At 35.2% G+C, this 17,579-nt stretch overlaps 1 protein-coding gene across 13 annotated transcripts in view; it reads left to right on the top strand.

The window, feature by feature from the left end:
* The window catches only part of HFM1 (helicase for meiosis 1), a 99,948-nt gene that overhangs the window by 4,325 nt on the left and 78,044 nt on the right, over positions 1-17,579 (top strand). For all 13 annotated transcript variants that reach the window (XM_074369925.1, XM_074369924.1, XM_074369923.1 and 10 more), the window contains exons 3-6: positions 3,349-3,461; positions 4,772-5,078; positions 9,738-9,871; positions 10,249-10,296. In XM_074369925.1, coding sequence (XP_074226026.1) covers positions 3,349-3,461; positions 4,772-5,078; positions 9,738-9,871; positions 10,249-10,296 — 602 coding nt within the window. The remainder of the gene's footprint in view (positions 1-3,348; positions 3,462-4,771; positions 5,079-9,737; positions 9,872-10,248; positions 10,297-17,579) is intronic.

The raw sequence follows: 17,579 nt of genomic DNA, 5'->3' as shown, positions 1-17,579 counted from the left end.
GACAGGCAGGTTCAGTACAAGCAGGAAGTGGGGCTGGAAATAAAAACGTGTCACCAAAGGAAGTAAGAACGGAGAATAGGGAGTCTGGTAAATACTGCCTTAAGGGATTTTCACATGTGAATTGCTTTAATTCTACGTTTTCTATGTATTTGTTTTGTTGTATTATCCTTTTTTAATGAAGCATTGAGTAAATTATTTATTGCTTCATTTATTCTTTCATTCATTCAAATATTAATTTAAATATTGTTTGAATGCTAAAAGGGATATAAAAAGGATGAAACAGACTTTTACTTTAAAAAACTTAAAGTCTGCTTGAGGTTAAACACACATATGAAGAGGTCATTGATAAATACTGTGACCATGTAATTCAGACTGGGACACTTTTGAGAGTGAAAGAGTGCATGCAACTGGGACAACAGGTGTTAATCAGGACTCACCTGGGCAAATCTGGAACACGTGGTTGCTCTTCTTATGATACAAAATCAAAAAAAAGTGCAAAGCAAATGATAAGTGTATATTCATGCAAAGAAATTTCAGATTGGAGGGAAACTTGGGCCAGACTGATTAGGTCAGGCTTTATGGTGGTCAGGGGGACTTCAGGTGGCTTTGAAGGATTTGGATTTGATAACTGATAAGCAGAGAAGCAGTGGACATCGGAAGGCAGAGTGTAACGTTAAGAGAAAAGGAGTGGAGATGGAGCAATTCACAGTACCTCTAGGGGATAGTGTGTAGACAGTTTTCCTAGAATAGAAGAGTCATAAAGGAGAAACAGTGAAACATAAAGTTAGAAAAGTGAGCTGAGGGTAGATTTTGGTGGCTATTAAATGCCAGAATAAGGATCTTGGTCATGGCTCTATGTGTTAAAAGTTATGGAATTGAATCAACGAACATTCACTGAATAATATACCTAATTGTATAAAGCACTGTGCTAAGTACAATTGACATTAAATAGAAATAAAAACAAAACCTTTAGATGTTTACAATTGAGGCATAGCAGATCTATTGATCCATCATCTTTCCATTATCTGTCTACAGACATACACATAGACACGCACAAGACAAGGGAAAATGTGATAAATGGTATAGGTTCCAATAGCACTTAACAAGGAGGAAGGGAGGAAACCATAGGGAGCTGGGAGGTTTTGTGACTGTGAGGTCTGAGCTGGGTTCTGAGTGAACATAAGCTCTGGTGAAGACGATGCCTGGCACACAGCACTCAGTCAGTCCTTGTGGGCCGAGTAACGCATGAAAGACCGTTGAATGCCCGCGGGTGGACGTGGGGGTGGTCGTGTGCAAGGGCAAGCCGGAGAAAGAGGATGTTTTTGAACAAAGATGAGGAGGGACAGGATGTATTATCTGTTTGGTATGTAAGTAATTCACTTTGGCCTGGACTGTAAGGTACCTGTAGGAGAACTGAAACTGCAGAGTGACCTAAGGCCACTAGGAAGTTTGTCATTATTTGGAAACCACTGAAGGATTTGGAATGGAGTAAAATATGATGAAAAAACAATTCCACATAAATGTGATAGGATTACATAAAATAGAGAAAGCCAAGAGGCACCAAGCCAGTTAAACGCTGTTATTCTTCACCAGACATACATTGATTAGCGCCTTGATTAGGACAGTGCTAGTGCAAATACAAGAAGTGATGAATTTGGGAAGGAATTTCCTTTACAGGACAGGAAAGTTCCTTTATAAGGAACATGCAGTGAGAGCTGGTATGTGTCTGGATGTGGTAGGTAAAAGACTGTACTGTGGTTTAGACTCCGGATGACTGGGAGAATGATGGCACCTCTGGAAAACAGGGAAATCATAAGGAAGACTTGATTTTACGGGGAGGCTGAAGAGGAGAGCTGGATGTGTGCTTTTTGTATCTTGTTAACATCTGTCCTGGATTTTCAGAAGTAGTCTCTGTGCAGAAAAGAGTTAATGTATCAGGACTAAACTGCTCTCTTTGAGAAGGCCTGCTTGAAGGCTTGAGTCTGAGAACTTAGATTTTAAGGAGGTTCCCACCAGTAAGTGATGAGTGGCTCACTGCGCATAAACTATTTATGAAAATAATATGGTTATGCTGAACATCTGTTCTTCTTCTGGGAATGTGGACTTTAGGTCTGTGCCAGAGAGGGGATGCCTACGTGATTAGCCCCCAGTAAAAATCCTGGGCCTCAGGTCTCTAATGACTTCCGTTGTTGGCAACATTTCACATATGTTGTCAGCTCATTGCGGGAGGGAGGAAGCACATCTCGTGTTACTCTAGTGGGAGAGGACCTTTAGAGGCTTGCACCTGGTTTTCCCTGGACTTCGCCCCACAGTCATGAGTAACACTGAATGCTGTGTCCTGAGAGTCATCCTAGAGAATAAGTCTGGTGGTGATCTCAGGGACTCTGTGATGTAGTCCCAAATTTTAATTGCTTTGGTGTATTGTTAGACAATCTGTCAGACACTGTCAGATAATGTATTGCAGATTTTTGATTTGGAAGACAGAGCCATAGGAGCTATGTTTGAGGTGCTGTGAGAGGCAGAAAAGTGAAGACTGGGTCTCACACTGCTGGGAGTTTAAAATCCTAAATGGAGAGACAAGGAAAAAAGCATAAAATCCTTGGGACTTGGCTTAGACAGTATATATGGTGTTCTTCTCAACTTTATTTACTGTTACCTAACACTTATCCTTTTGTTCTAATGAAGGACAAGTCAGATTTGGAAAGGAAACATTAAAACATTGTATGTTAATAGAATCTCAGCTGAAAGATAAGGAAAGGCAGTTAATGGTGCCAATAGGGTGACAGAAATCTCATCAGTTACTGTGGGTTTACAAAGGGATTATGAGTTACGGCTGGTTTCTTGTATTTTCTGTGGTTGTAGATGGTTCTGGACCAAGAATATTTGGGTTAAGATGTTAATTTGTAACAATGTTTTAGGAATACTCTAGAATACCAGTAATGATGTCACTTACACACTTAAGACCCATGATTAGTTGTCAGGTGTTTCACTGGTAATTTGTTACTAGTATTGGTTAAGATGCTAAAGTTTCAGAATGATTTACTGCTTTCTTATATATATAGTGAGCAGATTTAAGATTCCTGTCCAAGCATTTGAATTGGAGAAAAGAAGATGGAGTTATAGCCATTATTTAGGTAGCATATCTCACATAGCAGTATCATTAATCCCATAACACACAAGGAAAAAAGATTGAAAATGCTGCTGTATAGGGATAAATCAAAGTCATCACAGAAATATAGTATATTAAATTTAAGAGCGTGTAATTGAGTAATATTCAGTCAAATAAATACATAGTTTCGGGTGTTATATTTTTATTTACATATATTCATATTTTTGTATTTTATATAGCTATCCCGACAACGAAAAATCATTGGATTGGTTTCTCCCACCTGCTCCATTGATTTCGGAAATTCCAGATACTCAGGCTTTAGAGGAAGAAATAGAAAGTCATAAGCTGTTGGGTAATTATCACATATTTGTTGTGAGGCCAAACCCATTCAGGTCATGTCACTGTGAAAAAAATATAGTAACACGTTAAAATATTAATTCTTTTATTTTAATGGAGTAAGATGAAAGTTAGGAACTTGACTTATTCAAAATAGTGCTCACCAAATCTTAAAATCTGAAACACCTTCTCTTTCTGTACATATATATATACATACGTATATATGTTATGTGCACAAAATATGCTGTCACACACCTGTTACATTGTTTTGTGAATTTGTTTCCTTTTACCATGAAGACTGTCACTACTGTTAAGTTTTTGCCTTGCCCTTTATTAAAGGTAGGGTCCTTTGATTTAGGAAACTAGAGTCCTGAAATATATTGAGTGAAAAAAAACAAGATACACAAAATTGTATATAGTTTGTTACCATTTTTATAAAGCTAGAAAACAAGCACACTCGAACAGTATATGTGATCTAAGGTGATATTGGTAAAATTTTGATTTTTAAATTGAGTGGTAAGTTCATACATATATATTATTAAGCCTCATAATTTGTATATATTTTATATATGAAAATATTATATACTCTTGGATGTATCAAATAACATATAGAATAAATGGTGTGTGTATACGTATACACACACACACACATATAATATGTATATCTAGTACATAAATGATAAAGCAAATTTAAGCCCTAATAAGGCCTCTGAACTCCTTACAAACCTTTCAAAGCTGCTTGTAAAGTCTCTGTAAAGAAACCTAAAATACTGTCACCTTGTGAAAGCATTCCTTTATCAAGATATTATCAAGCTATTAAGTTACTTAGAAGCAAGATTACAAAGTTAAAAGCATTGTATCATGTATTTTAATACTGAATCATGTTCAGTAACATTTTATATGTTTGGTCATTGTATTTCTGTGTGTAAGTTATTTATATAAATTTTTAAATCCTCATGATTACTTACATAATTACATCATTTGTAGTAGGTAAAATATTTACATATTACAATTATGGTTATTTCTGTGGGTCAGAAATTAAGCCCATTTTATATTAGAGGTTTCATATAAATTTCAAATTTAATTTCAGTAATTCTTAACTAATTTCTGAGTATCCTTCAGTGATATGATATACCATAAGAGTAACAACTACCTGTATTTCAAAATCATATGTGGTATTACAGAGTATCTAGTTATTGTGCTAATACTTTTGTTTTAGCTTTCATATTTACCTAGTAAACTCTTGAAAATTTTTATTGAATTTTTCTGTCATTTTGAAAAATGTTTTCAAGAACATGTAGTAATTGATATATTCCATTTTTGTAGGTCCAAAGAGGTCAAAAATGTTAACATCAAATTTAAGTATAAGTAATGAAGACACAAATTATATGTCACCAACACAAAAATTCCAGTTTGCCTTCCCTTCTAGTAAATATGAGGATGATGATCTAAATTTAGGAGGGGCAAGTAACAATGACTTACACGTTGCTGGCAAGCTGAAATATGGTTCTTCTCAGAAGTATACAACTTGCTTTGGCACTGAGATAGCACTTGAGAAAAATGTTCCAGATGATACAAAATTAGTTAATTTTGCACAAGATAAAGGAGAGAGCACCTCAGCCTTCCGGAAAAGGTAATTAATTAAATGAAGTAAATAACACTCAGTGATAAAGTTGAATAGTTGTGTGTATGTCCAGGAGTATGGTGGAGTCTGAATGAGAGAAACGTCAACAACGCACAGCGTCTGCCGCGTACTAGACGCTGGTTGCCCTGGGACTCTGGTCACAGCTTCTCCCCTTCAGAGGACTAAACAGTTCATGGGGGAAAGGCAGATAGTAAACAACTAAGTATAAGTGATTGAATACTTTTTGTTCTACAATTATTTTGATGAAATATATAGTTAAAACAGAGGTTCTCAAACTCTTTTCTCAGGACCCTCTTACTCTTAAACATTATTGAGGATTCCCATGGAGCTTTTTCTTATTTGGGTTATGTCTATTAATATTTAATCATATTTGAAATTAAAATTATGTAAAAAAGTGTTATGGAAATTGTTTTGATCTTATGAACTCTCTGAGTCTTGACCATCCTTTGAGAAGTGCTATTAACATAGGGTCCTGACCTGCTCTGCACACTCAGGGAAGACTTTCCTGAAGGAATGATATTTAAGCTTAACTTGAAGGAGGAATAGAATCAAGCTGAATGTAAATACAGAAGGAGAGTGTTCCAGGCAGAAGGAATAGTATGCACAAAAGTCCTAAGGTGGCACAGAGCTTGGCTTATTCTAAGAAACTTTTCTTTAAAGTAAGAGAGAATGCTAAGAGAGAAGGTATGGAGGGGCCAAGTCATTCAGAGTCTTGTAGGCCATGAAACGTTTTGTACTTTTTCTTAAGGCAGTGCTTATTAAACTGGCTTACTGCATCAGAATCACCTGAAGTTCTTGTTAAAAATTTAGATTGCTGGTTCCTACCTTAGACCTGTTGAATCACAGTCTAGATAAGAGTAGGGATGGGACCCAGGAATCTTCCTTTTTAACAAATTTTCTAGGTGATTGTTACATTGTTCTAAGGTCCTTGGTTTTAAGCAGAGGAGTAAAATTAGATTTTCTTTTTAATTTAAAGTCCATTTGACCTCAGTGTGATAAATTAGAATGGAGCTAGAATGAATTGTGAAGAGTCACTTAGGTTTTTGTTGTTGTTGTTAGTCTAGGTGAGACAGAATGGTAACCTGACCTAGGACTGTGATTCAGGAATGAGAAAGTTCAAAGTTACTTAGGAGATAGACTTTCACAGGCCTTAAATGATTTTTTGGATACGAGACCTGATTCCTAGTTTTCTGGCTTGAGCCAGAATGGTGAAGGGTGATAGTGTTCTTTCATGATACAGAAAACTGTAAAAGGAGAACAGGTTTTGGGGAAGGTGATGAGAACAGATTTGGATATGTCGATTTTAGGTACCTAAAAATTATCCAAATAGGCCATCAGATATATGGGTTTAAGATTCAGAAGCGATGTAGTTGATAGCTTTTGTTTTTTCTCTGGCATAAGAAAAGTTGGACTATTGAGCAAGTATGAGAAGAGTGGAAGAAATTATGGAGAATGGGAAAGCAGTCTAATTAGAATAATGGTAGGACTGTCGGACACTACAAAGGGCCCAGCTGAGGTTGATGTCTGTTAATTTTTAAATAAATCTTATTAAGGTATAATTCCCATATCATGAAATTCACTATTTTGAAGTGTACAATTCATGGTTTTTAGTGTAGTCACAGAGTTGTGTAACCATCACTACTATCCAATTTTAAAATGTTTTTACTGCCCCAAAAGAAACTCTTTACTCATTAACAGTCACTCCCCTTCCATCCTTTCCCCATCTAGCCCCTGGCAACCACTCATCTATTTTCTGCTTCTATGGATTTACCTATTCTAGACATTTCATATAAGTGGAGTCATACAATATCTGGCCTTCTGTGTCTGGCTTCTTTCACTTAGCATAATGTTTTCAAGATTCATCTGTGTTATGTCATGCATCAGTATTTTATTCCTTCTTATGCCCAAGTATTTCACTGAACAGGTACATCACACTTTGTTTATCCATCTTGCAGCTAATAGACATCTGAGTGGTTTCTACTTTTTGGCTATTATGAATAATGTTGCTATGAATATTCGTGTAAAAGTTTTTGTGTGTATATATACATATGACCCTTCAACAATACAGGGGTTAGGGGTGGCGACCCTCTGTGAAGTCAAAATTGGAGTATAACTTTATAGTTGGCCCTCCCTATCTTCTGCACCAGTGGATTCAACCAACCTCAGATCATATAGTACTATAGTAGTATTTATTGAAAAAAAATCCGGGTATAAGTGGACCCGTGCAGTATGTTGTTCAAAGGTCAAATACATTTTAATTCTTTTGAATTTATACTTAGAAGTGGAATTGCTGGATCATATGGTAACTCAGTGTTTATCTTTTATGAGAAACTGCCAAATAGTTTTACAAAGTGACTACACCACTGTACAATCCCATTAGCAATGTATGAAGGTTCTGATTTCTCCATATCGTTGTCCGCACTAGTTGTCTGTCCTTTTTATTATAGCCATGCTAGTGGGTGTGAAGTGTATCTCATTGTGGTTTTGATTTGCATATCCCTGCTGACTAAAGATGGTGGGCATCTTTTCATGTGATTATTGGCTATTTGTATATCTTCTTTGAAGGAATGTCTGTTCAGATTCTTTGCTTGTTTTTTAATTGGATCATTTGTCTTTTTACTGTTGAGTTGTAAGGGTTCTTTATTCTGGATAAAAATCCCTTATCAGTTATATGATTTGCAAACATTTTCTCCCATATCTGTGTGTTGTTTTTCACTTTTTTGGTGGTGTCCTTAGCAGCTCAGAAGTTTTTAATTTTGATGAAGTCCAGTTTTTCTTATGTTGGTTGGATTTTTGGTGTCCTATCTAAGAAATCATTGCCTAATCCAAGGTCATGAAGATTTGCTCCTACATTTTCTTCTAAGAGTTTTATAGTTTTAGTTCTTAATTTTAGGTCTGTGATCCATTTTAATTTTTTGATATGGTGCAAGATAGGAGTCCAACTTCATTTTTTTGCACATTGATATCCAGCTGTTTCAGCACCATTTGTTGAAAAAACTATTCTTTCCCCATTGAATGTCATGGCATCCTCACTGACAATCAATTGACCATAAATGGAAGGTCTGGGGGACTTTTTGACACCAGCCAACTCTCTGATTCTTTGACACTGATGAGTGTCCAACAATTCAGTTCAATTTTCATGCTAATTCCTGGAATTAGCATCAGACCCCACTGGTTAAGGTTTCAGTCCCAGAAGACTGCCCTACTTCAGATGCCAGCCACAAATAGGGTGCCAGGCTACCCACATTTCTGCCTTACAGACTATTTGGGAGTTCCCACGACCACAAATTAGGTTTAATAATTTGCTAGAATGACTCATAGAATTTAAAAAACACTTTACTTATATTTACCAGTTCATTATAAAAGATACAGCTTAGGAATAGTCAAATGTAAGAGATGCATAAGGCAAGGTATGGAGAGGGAGACTGCACAGAGCCTCCAAATCCTGAGTGTGTCACCCTTTCAGCACCTTGATGTGTTTATCAACCCAGAAGCTCTCTGAACCCCCTATCATAGGAATTTTCCATTCATGGAGGTTTCATTACATAGGCATCATTGATTAAATCACTGGCCATTGGTGATTGAGTTCCGTCTCCAGCACCTCTCCTCTCCTTGGATGTTGGGAGTGGAAATAGAAGTCCCAGCCCTCTAATCAAGTTTTGATCTTTCTGGTGATCAGTCCCCATCCTGAAACTATCTAGCGGCAGGGCCCCTCGTTAACATAAACTCAAGTAGATTGAAAGGGACTTGTTATGAATGACAAAAGATGCTTCTGTTACTTTCATCATACAGGGAATCCAAAGCTTTTAGGAGCTCTGTGCCAGGAATTGGAAATAAAAATCAAATGTGTATTTTCTGTCATACCACACAAAGGTTTAGTTCGGTATTCTTAATTCTATTCTGTTGATCAATGTGTCTGTCCTTATGCCTGGCATAAGGATGTATCCTACACTGGCATACCCTGCATTGTCTTGATTGCTGTAGCTTTGTCGTAAGTTTTCAAATCAGGAAGTATGAGTCCTCCAACTTTGTTCCTTTTCTCAAAAAATTTTTTTTCTATTCTGAGTTCCTTGCATTTTCATATGAATTTTAGGATAAGCTGGTCAGTTTCTGCAAAGAAGCCAGCTGGGATTTTGCTAGGGACTGTGTTGAATCTGTAGACAATGTGATAAGTATTGCTATCTTAATATCATTAAATCTTCCAATCTATGAACATGGGCTACCTTTCCATTCATTTAGGTTTTGTCTAATTTCTTGCAAAGATGTTTTGTGGTTTTCAGTGGACAAGTCTTATACTTATTTTGTTAAATTTACTCATGAGTACTTTATTCTTTTTGATGCTGTATTAAGTGGAATTTAAAAAATTTGTTTTTCAGATTGTCCATTGCAACTGTATAGAAATACAACTGATTTTTGTATATTGATCTTGTATCTTCAGTCTTGCTGATGATGACTGAATTTTAATATTACTCATCTACCTAACAATTGTGCTTTTTCCAGCAGTGTTCCACCACCTGGCTGCAATTACAAAAAAATAGTATATAGTTATATTGACCTAGGATTGCAGTTTTGCAAGGTAACTATGATAAAATGCTAAAGGGGAAGGGGAGCAACTGTCGCAAATGCAAACTTTTTTTTTTTTTGCAGATTATTTAAAATATCTGACAACATACATGAGAGTGTTTATTCTAGTGACAGTACAAACTTGGACTCTCATATTGGCTCTGTGAAAATTGTCCAAATGGAGATGAACAAAGGGAAATCATGGAAATGTAGTAATAGTAAGTAGAAACCTCAGTATTCAGACATTAATATGTTTACAGCAAATGAGATAATTTTTCTGCTTCTGAAATCAAAGAAGGTGCCTTCTTTATCAGTTGCATCCCAGCCTTATGAAGTTCAAGGTAATTCCTTACTTTTTCAGTTGGCTTTATAAAAGTACAATTAGTCTATATTTCTTAGCATAGATAAGAATACAAAAATATAGTAAATCTGAATAGGCTATGTGCAATTTCTTTATTACATTGCATTATTTTTTAACTGTGATCTAATGTTTTTAATTGTGATCTCAAAAAAATTTATGCAAATTTTCTTGAAGTAGTTTTTATAGAAAAGGTTGGAAATATCCATAAGCATGTGGTTTTTTTTTTTTTTTTAGGGGTAACAGAAAATGATTTAGATTCCTTGAAGGCTGTCACAGAAATCCGTATCCTTTAAATTATTTTACTATAGCAGCATTATATTTGAAGTCATAATTTTAAAACATTTTGTTCATTGTGTTTCTGTTTGTTTATTTTCATTGATAAAGAAAAAGAGGTAAAAGTGAATCTTTTGGGTCACGTAAGGGACCCAGAATGCGTGATAGTCAGTGCTACTCAAAGTATGGTCTGCAGACTGGTGCCAGTTTGTGAACCGTTTATTACCAGTCTGTGACAAGATAAATACAGAAATGAAATTTGTATGATTGGCTGAACTCAGAGCATATCTACTTACAAATTAATACAGATAATTTCTTATACTTTGGGTAAGGACAGCATATTGGTATAAACATGGGTAGGGGAAGTGACTGAGAATGGGACAGTCTGGATTGGGATGTTTTTACAAATCTAGAATTTTTTTAAAGAACGCTAATTTGTAGTTTATACTTACAATTTGATTTACGTGTTTGGGTATTTCCAATGTAAATATTTTGAGTACATATGTGTGTTCTGGAGGTAACATCCTCTTTGTGTATTTGATACTTTGTGTATATCTGTAACAGTGTACTTTTTCTATTTTATTATAATTCATCAACTGTTTGTGTGTCTATTTCCCTATGACCTATGAACTCCTTGAAGGCAAGGATCAAGCCTTATGTATCTTCTTATCTCCAAATACTTTGAAAGACAGATAAAGTAGGGAAGTTGTTCTGGCAAAAGAGTAGCCATAAGCAAGGGTGAGATAAGAAAGTATGGAATATGTTTGAAAAGAAAAGCATTCCACTTTGGGTGAGAAAAATTACGATTAAATAAGTAGTAGGAGATACTGTTGGATAGATATTTTAGGATTAGATCATTTAACACCATGAGTATCAAGGTCAGAAGCTTTTGTTTTTATTTTTAATACATTTGTTAAGTCATGAAGAGAAACCATGTAATATTTTTGAACAGGTCAACTTGTATTACCAAAACTATGCTTTAGGATTTGGAATTAGTGACTCAAAGCTGGGGAAGGTTCTAGAATCCACAAGAGATATAGGCTAGTTGGCAAAACAGAAAGTGAATTCCAAATATTGGGCAGCTGAGCTGGAGAAACCTAGGGATGAGTGATTCTAATCCTGGATACTCTGGGGACTGAGAAATTCTGAAGTTAAGTTAGAAAATGTTCGCTTGACCACTTGTGAAAAATTGCTTCAAAGCAGATAACTGGACTGAGTTAGAATGGGAGGAGAGGACAATAAAAGGGTTATGCCTGGTGATATAATCACGCCAGACACAGCCAGCGCTAGTGCTCCTGTTCGTCCTGGTGCCTCAGCCCTGCTGCCCGTCCTTCTCTCTGGTGACCTAAATAGTGCAGGAATGTAGGACATAGGTTAGCAGTAAACACTTGAAGTTAATTTCATTATCTGTATGGTGGGAAATTCTCATCCCATATCTGAACTTGCCATAATATGACACTGATTTTTGAAGAGTTTTAAAGATTTTCATGCTATTTTAGCACAGCTGAAGTGGTTCTGTTACTTAGGTCTCTTTGTTAGTTAGGACTGCTGTCTACTCTTGTGTCCATTGATTTATTGTCCAAAAAGTTCATTCACTGTCAGAGTCACCAAGCTTGCTACACTTTATTGCTTCCAAATGTATATTTAAAGCGGAGGACTGAATGCTATTCATGATAGGTTGAGAGTTTCGGGATTACTTGGACTTATTTTCTGATTATTTTATAATATTTAACTGTATTTGAATCCTCAGGACAATAGAATTTCAGTCAGATTGATCCTGCCACAGTACTGTTGTCATTTTCGGTTCTGCAGACATTTCCCCTGTTATAACATATAATTGCACTGAGACTGCTGAGAATTTGTTGGACGAAAGGAAAAATCTGATATTAAGTGTTGAAAGTGATGATAAATGATATACTTAGTAGTTTTCTCATGAGCTAGAAAACTGATTTTATATCTGCTCTGAATCATAGATTCATTTTTGTGAGTGTAAATTGATGTGGAACTACCTAATGAGAGAAAAACCAGCATGCTGACCCACTTGTGGGCTTGTTACAAATAAATATTTTAAAGAAAGAGATACATTTGAAAGGAAAAAATGAGATTCGTTCAAAAGCTGATGGATTGACAAACTAAAAATTACATTTTTGTTTTGGCACAAATATTCTGAAACAATGCACAACAGAAAGTAAAAGGAAGATTTGTAAATTATGTGCTTGATTTAATAAATGCAAACCAGGCATTTGGGATTTGTCAGTTAAGAAAACAGACAATGAATCCTTGCCCTTGAGCAGTTAACATTCTTGGGATGGGGATGGGGAAGAGGATAGATCAGAGCCATTGTAACAGTGTATAAATAAGTCTTACAGTATTTTAGAAGGTGATGAGTAATATGAAAAAGAAAAAAGGGAGGCAGTGTAAAGGAGGTTAAATTGGGAATGCTGGAATGGGAGCTCAGGGCTAGAATTAGAGTGATTAGGGTAGGTCTTCTTTAGAAGGTGAGATGTAAGCAATTGAAGAGAGCCAAGAAAATATGGAGAGAACAGTCTAGGCAGAGGGAAGGCTTTACAGGAAGAACGTGGCTGATGTTTTTGAGGAACAAAAAAGAGTCCAGTAAAGCCACAGGAGATGAGTCAGAAGCAAGAGTAGTAGGACAGGAGGTCAGAAACAGAAGTGAAGCCAGAGGCAAGATCACATAGGGCCTGGTGGCCATATGCTTTGAGAGAAGAGGGGAATTTGAGCAGAGAAGTAATATGCTCTGATTTAACTTTTAAAAGGATCACTTACCACAATTCATCAGTTTTTGTATATCTTTATAAAAATACAATTGCTTAAATAACTGTATTTGCATTCTTAGGTAAATTATCTGTCTTACATCTCCTAAGATTGTAACAGTCTCAGTTGTAGGAACTCATTTTCTTCTTTATTTATAACTTACTGCTGGTTTCTAAATCTAGTAATGTATTTTGCGTAGTGTTTAATAAACGCAGTTGACAGATATGGCTCAGACTGGGGAAGAATACCATGTAAGTACAGATATCTCCCTTGCTGGCAATAGACTCTTACTTTGAAGAGGGGACAATTTATTCTTTATATCAATATTTTTGAGCTTTCTTCGAGGAAGAACTATTTAATGTTTAAGTTCTTGTTGAGCCAATATTGCTGATAATCACAGTTAAATCCACCACTTGGCACAACCAAATCATCAAAAACAAAGGGATTCAGGGCTAGGTGACCAGAAACATACATCAGCTAATAGAGCACAATCAGCAGGTAAAAAATGAAATTTGGGGTTTTAAAGAAGAGATAAAAAATCAAATGACCTAGTCAAGATGAATAAGAAAAAAAAAAAAAAAAACAACTCTGGAAAAGATAAAACTACATACTTAGTTCAGATATATATCTCCCCATCAGATCTAATTGTCAAAGTGTAACCCTTATATATAACCCTGTTTCTCCATAAGGACTTTACAAGTTCTTTTCAGAATGTGGAATGTGACTGGGGATAATTTGTTAATTCCTCCCCCCCACCCCAGCTTTATTGAGATGTAATTGACAAATAAAATTACAATATGTTTAAAGTGTTCAATGTGATAATTTAATAAATATATACACTACAGAAGTTTCCCACCCTCTAGTTAGTTAACATATCCATCACCTCACATATTTACCTCCTTTTTTTTTCTGGGTGAGAACACTTGCATTCAACTCTCTTAGCAAATTTCAGTTATACAAATCAGTATTTGAAACTCTACTCAACCATTTTGTACATTAGATCCTTTGATCTTACTCATCTTATGGCTAAAGTTTGTACTTTTTCACTAGCCTCTCTGTATTTCCCCCATACCCCTAGCCCCTGGCAGCCACTATTCATTCTACTGTTTCTAAGAGTTTAATTTTTTTTTTTTTTTTAAAGATTCCACTTATAAGTGAAACCATGCAGGATTTGTCTTTCTCTTTGTGGCTTAATTCACTTTGTGTAATGCCCTCTAGCCTCATCCATGTTGTCACAAAAGGCAGAATTTCCTTCTCTTTAAGGCTGAATAATATTCTGTTCTTATACACTTTTTTTTTAATCCATTCATTTCTTAATGGACATTTAGGTTGTTTCTGTACTCTGGCTATTGTGAATAATGCTGCAGTGAACATGAGAGTGCAGATATTTCTTTGAGATACTGATTTTGTTTCCTTTAGGTATAACCCAGGGATTGTTGGATCATATGGTACTTCTATTTTTAAATTTTTGAGGAATGACTGCATCAGTTTACATCCCTACCAGTAGTGTACAAAGTTACAGTTTTCATCTGCATCCTCACCAGCGTTTCTCTTATCTTTTTAATTGTAGCCATTCTAACAAGTGTGAGGTGCTATCTCATTGTGGTTTCGATTTGCATTTCCCTAATGATTAGTGATGTTGAGTGCCTTTTCATGTACTGTTGGCCATTTGTATATCTCCTTTGAGAAAATATCTGTTCAGATCCTCTGCCTATTTTAAAATTGGGTTATTTGTTTTTGATTTTTGTAAGTTCCTTATTTATTTTGGATATTAACCCCTCATTGGATACATGGTTTGCTAGTATTTCTCCCATAGGTTGCCTTTTCACTTTGATGGTTTCTTCTGCAGTGCAGAAGCTTTCTAGTTTGATGCAGTCTCATTTATTTATTTTCACATTTGTTGCCTTTGCTTTTGGTTTCAAATCCAAAAAAATCATTGCCATGACCAGTGTCAAGAAGCATTTACCCCATGTTTTCCTCTCAGAGTTTTATCATTCAAGTCATATTAAGTCCTTAAACCATTCTGAGTTGATTTTTGTGTATGGTATAACATAGGGGTCCAGTTTCATTCCTTTGCAGGTAGATATCCAGTTTTCCAATCACCATTTATTGAAGAGATTATTCTTTGCCATTTCTTGGCTCCTTTGTTGAAAATTAATTGACTATATATGCATGAGTTTATTTCTGGGCTGGATGGTTTTTCTCCCATTGATATATATGTCTGTTTTTAATGCCAATACCATACTGTTTTGATTATCATAGCTTTGTAAATAGTTTGAAGCCAGGAAGTGCGATACCTCCAGCTTTGTTCTTCTTTCTTAGGATTGCTTTGGCTATTTGTGTGTGTGTGGTTTCATATGATTTTTAGGGTTGTTTTTTCTATTTCTGTGAAAAATGCAGTTGGAATTTGAATAGGGATGGTGTTGAATCTGTAGATCACTTAGGGTAGTGTGGACATGCAGCGATATTCTCTGAACCCATGAACTTGGAATGTCTTTCTGTTTATTTGTGTCTTCAGTTTTTTTCATCAGTGTCTTACAGTTTTCGGTTTACAGATCTTTTACCTCCTTTATTAAATTTATTCATGAGTATTCTTTTTGATGCTACTGTTAATGGGATTGTTTTCATCATTTCTCTTTCTGATATTTTGTTGTTGGTATATAGAAACACAACTTATTTTTGTATGTTGATTTTGTATCCTGCAACTTTACTGAATTCATTTATTAGTTTTAACAAATTTTTTGTGGACTCTCTAGGGTTTTCTATATATAATTTCATGTCATCTGCAAATAGAAACAGTTATACTTTTCCTTTCCAATTTGGATTCCTTTATTTTATTTATTTTTCATCTGATTGCCATGGCTAGGATATCTAATACCATGTGGAACAGAAGGGGCAAGAATGGGCATCCTTGTCTTGTTTCTGATCTTAAGGGGAAAACTTTCAGTTTTTCACCATTAAGTATGAATGTTAGTTGTAAGCTTGTCATATATAGTCTTTATTATGTTAAAGTATGTTTCTTCTAAATCCAGTTTCTTGAGAGTTTTTAATCCTGAAAAGATGCTGTATTTTGTCAAATGCTTTTTCTGCATCTATTGAGGTGATCATATGATATTTATCCTTCATTTTGTTAAAGTGGTGTATCATGTTGATTGACTTGTGGATGTTGAACTATCCTTATATCCCAGGAGTAAATTTCATAATTTTTGCATCTGTGTTTATTAGGGATATTGTCCTGTAATTTTCTTTTCTTGTGGTGTCCTTATCTGGCTTTGGTATCAGTGGAATGCTGGCTTTGTAAAATGAGTTTGGAGGTATTCCCTCCTCTTTTATTTTTTGGAAGAGTTTGAGAAGAATTGGTATTAATTCTTCTTTAAATATTTGGTAGAGTTCACCAGTAAAGTCATCTGATCCTGGACTTTGTTGGGAAATTTTTGATTTACTGATTCAGTCTCCTTACTAGTGATTGATTTGTTCAGATTTTCTGTTTCTTCATGATTCAGCCTTGGTAGTTTCTTATTTCTAGGAATTTTCCATTTCTTCTAGATTATCTACTTTTTTGACATATAATTGTTCATAGTAGTCTCTTACAATCCTTTGTATCTCTATGTTATTAGTTGTGTTTTCTCCTCTTTCATTTCTGATTTTATATGAATCATCTCTATGTTTTTCTTCGTTATTTAAGCTAAAGGTTGGTCAATTTTGTTTATCTTTTCAGAAAAACAGCTCTTAGTTTCATTGATCTTTTCTATTGTTTTTCTGGTCTCTCTTTTATTTATTTCTGCTCTGATCTTTGTTATTTCCTTTCTTCTGCTAACTTTGGACTTATTTTGTTCCTCTTTTTCCAGTCCTTTGAGTATAAAGTTTGGTTGTTTGTGATATTTCTTTTTTTCTTCATGTAGGCATTTATCACTATAAAGTTCCCTTTTAGAACTGCTTTTATTGTATCCCATAAGTTTTGGTATGTTGTGTTTCCATTTTCACTTGTCTCAAGATATGTTCTTGATTTCCCTTTTGGTTTTTTCTTTGATCCTAGTGGTTGCTCAGGAGCATGTTGTTTAATCTCCATATATTTATGAACTTTCCAGTTTTACTCTTTTCATTGATCTTTAGTTTCGTACTCTTGTGGTTAGAAAAGGTGCTTGATATGATTTCAGTTTTCTTTTAACACTTCTTTAAAAACTTTATTAAGACTTGTTTTGTGGCCTAACACATGATCTATCCTGGAGAATGTTCCATGTGCACTTAAGAGGAATGTGTATTCTGTTGCTGCTGGAAGAAATGCTCTGTATATGTCTGTTAGATCATAGTTTAAGTTCAGTGTTTCCTTATTGATTTTATTTCTGGATGTTCTATTCATTGTTGAAAGTGGGGTCTTGAAGCTCCCTACTATGATTTATTGCTCTCTATTTGTCTTTTCAGATCTGTTAACATTTGTTTTATATATTTAGGTGCTCCAATGTTGGGTACATAAATATTTACAGTTGCTATATCCTACTGATTAATTGACCCCTTTA

Source organism: Camelus bactrianus, chromosome 9 (assembly GCF_048773025.1).
Source record: "Camelus bactrianus isolate YW-2024 breed Bactrian camel chromosome 9, ASM4877302v1, whole genome shotgun sequence".
Taxonomy (NCBI): Eukaryota; Metazoa; Chordata; class Mammalia; order Artiodactyla; family Camelidae; genus Camelus; species Camelus bactrianus.
Note: the sequence above shows the minus strand (reverse complement) of the source record. Positions and strands in the feature narration are given on the sequence as shown.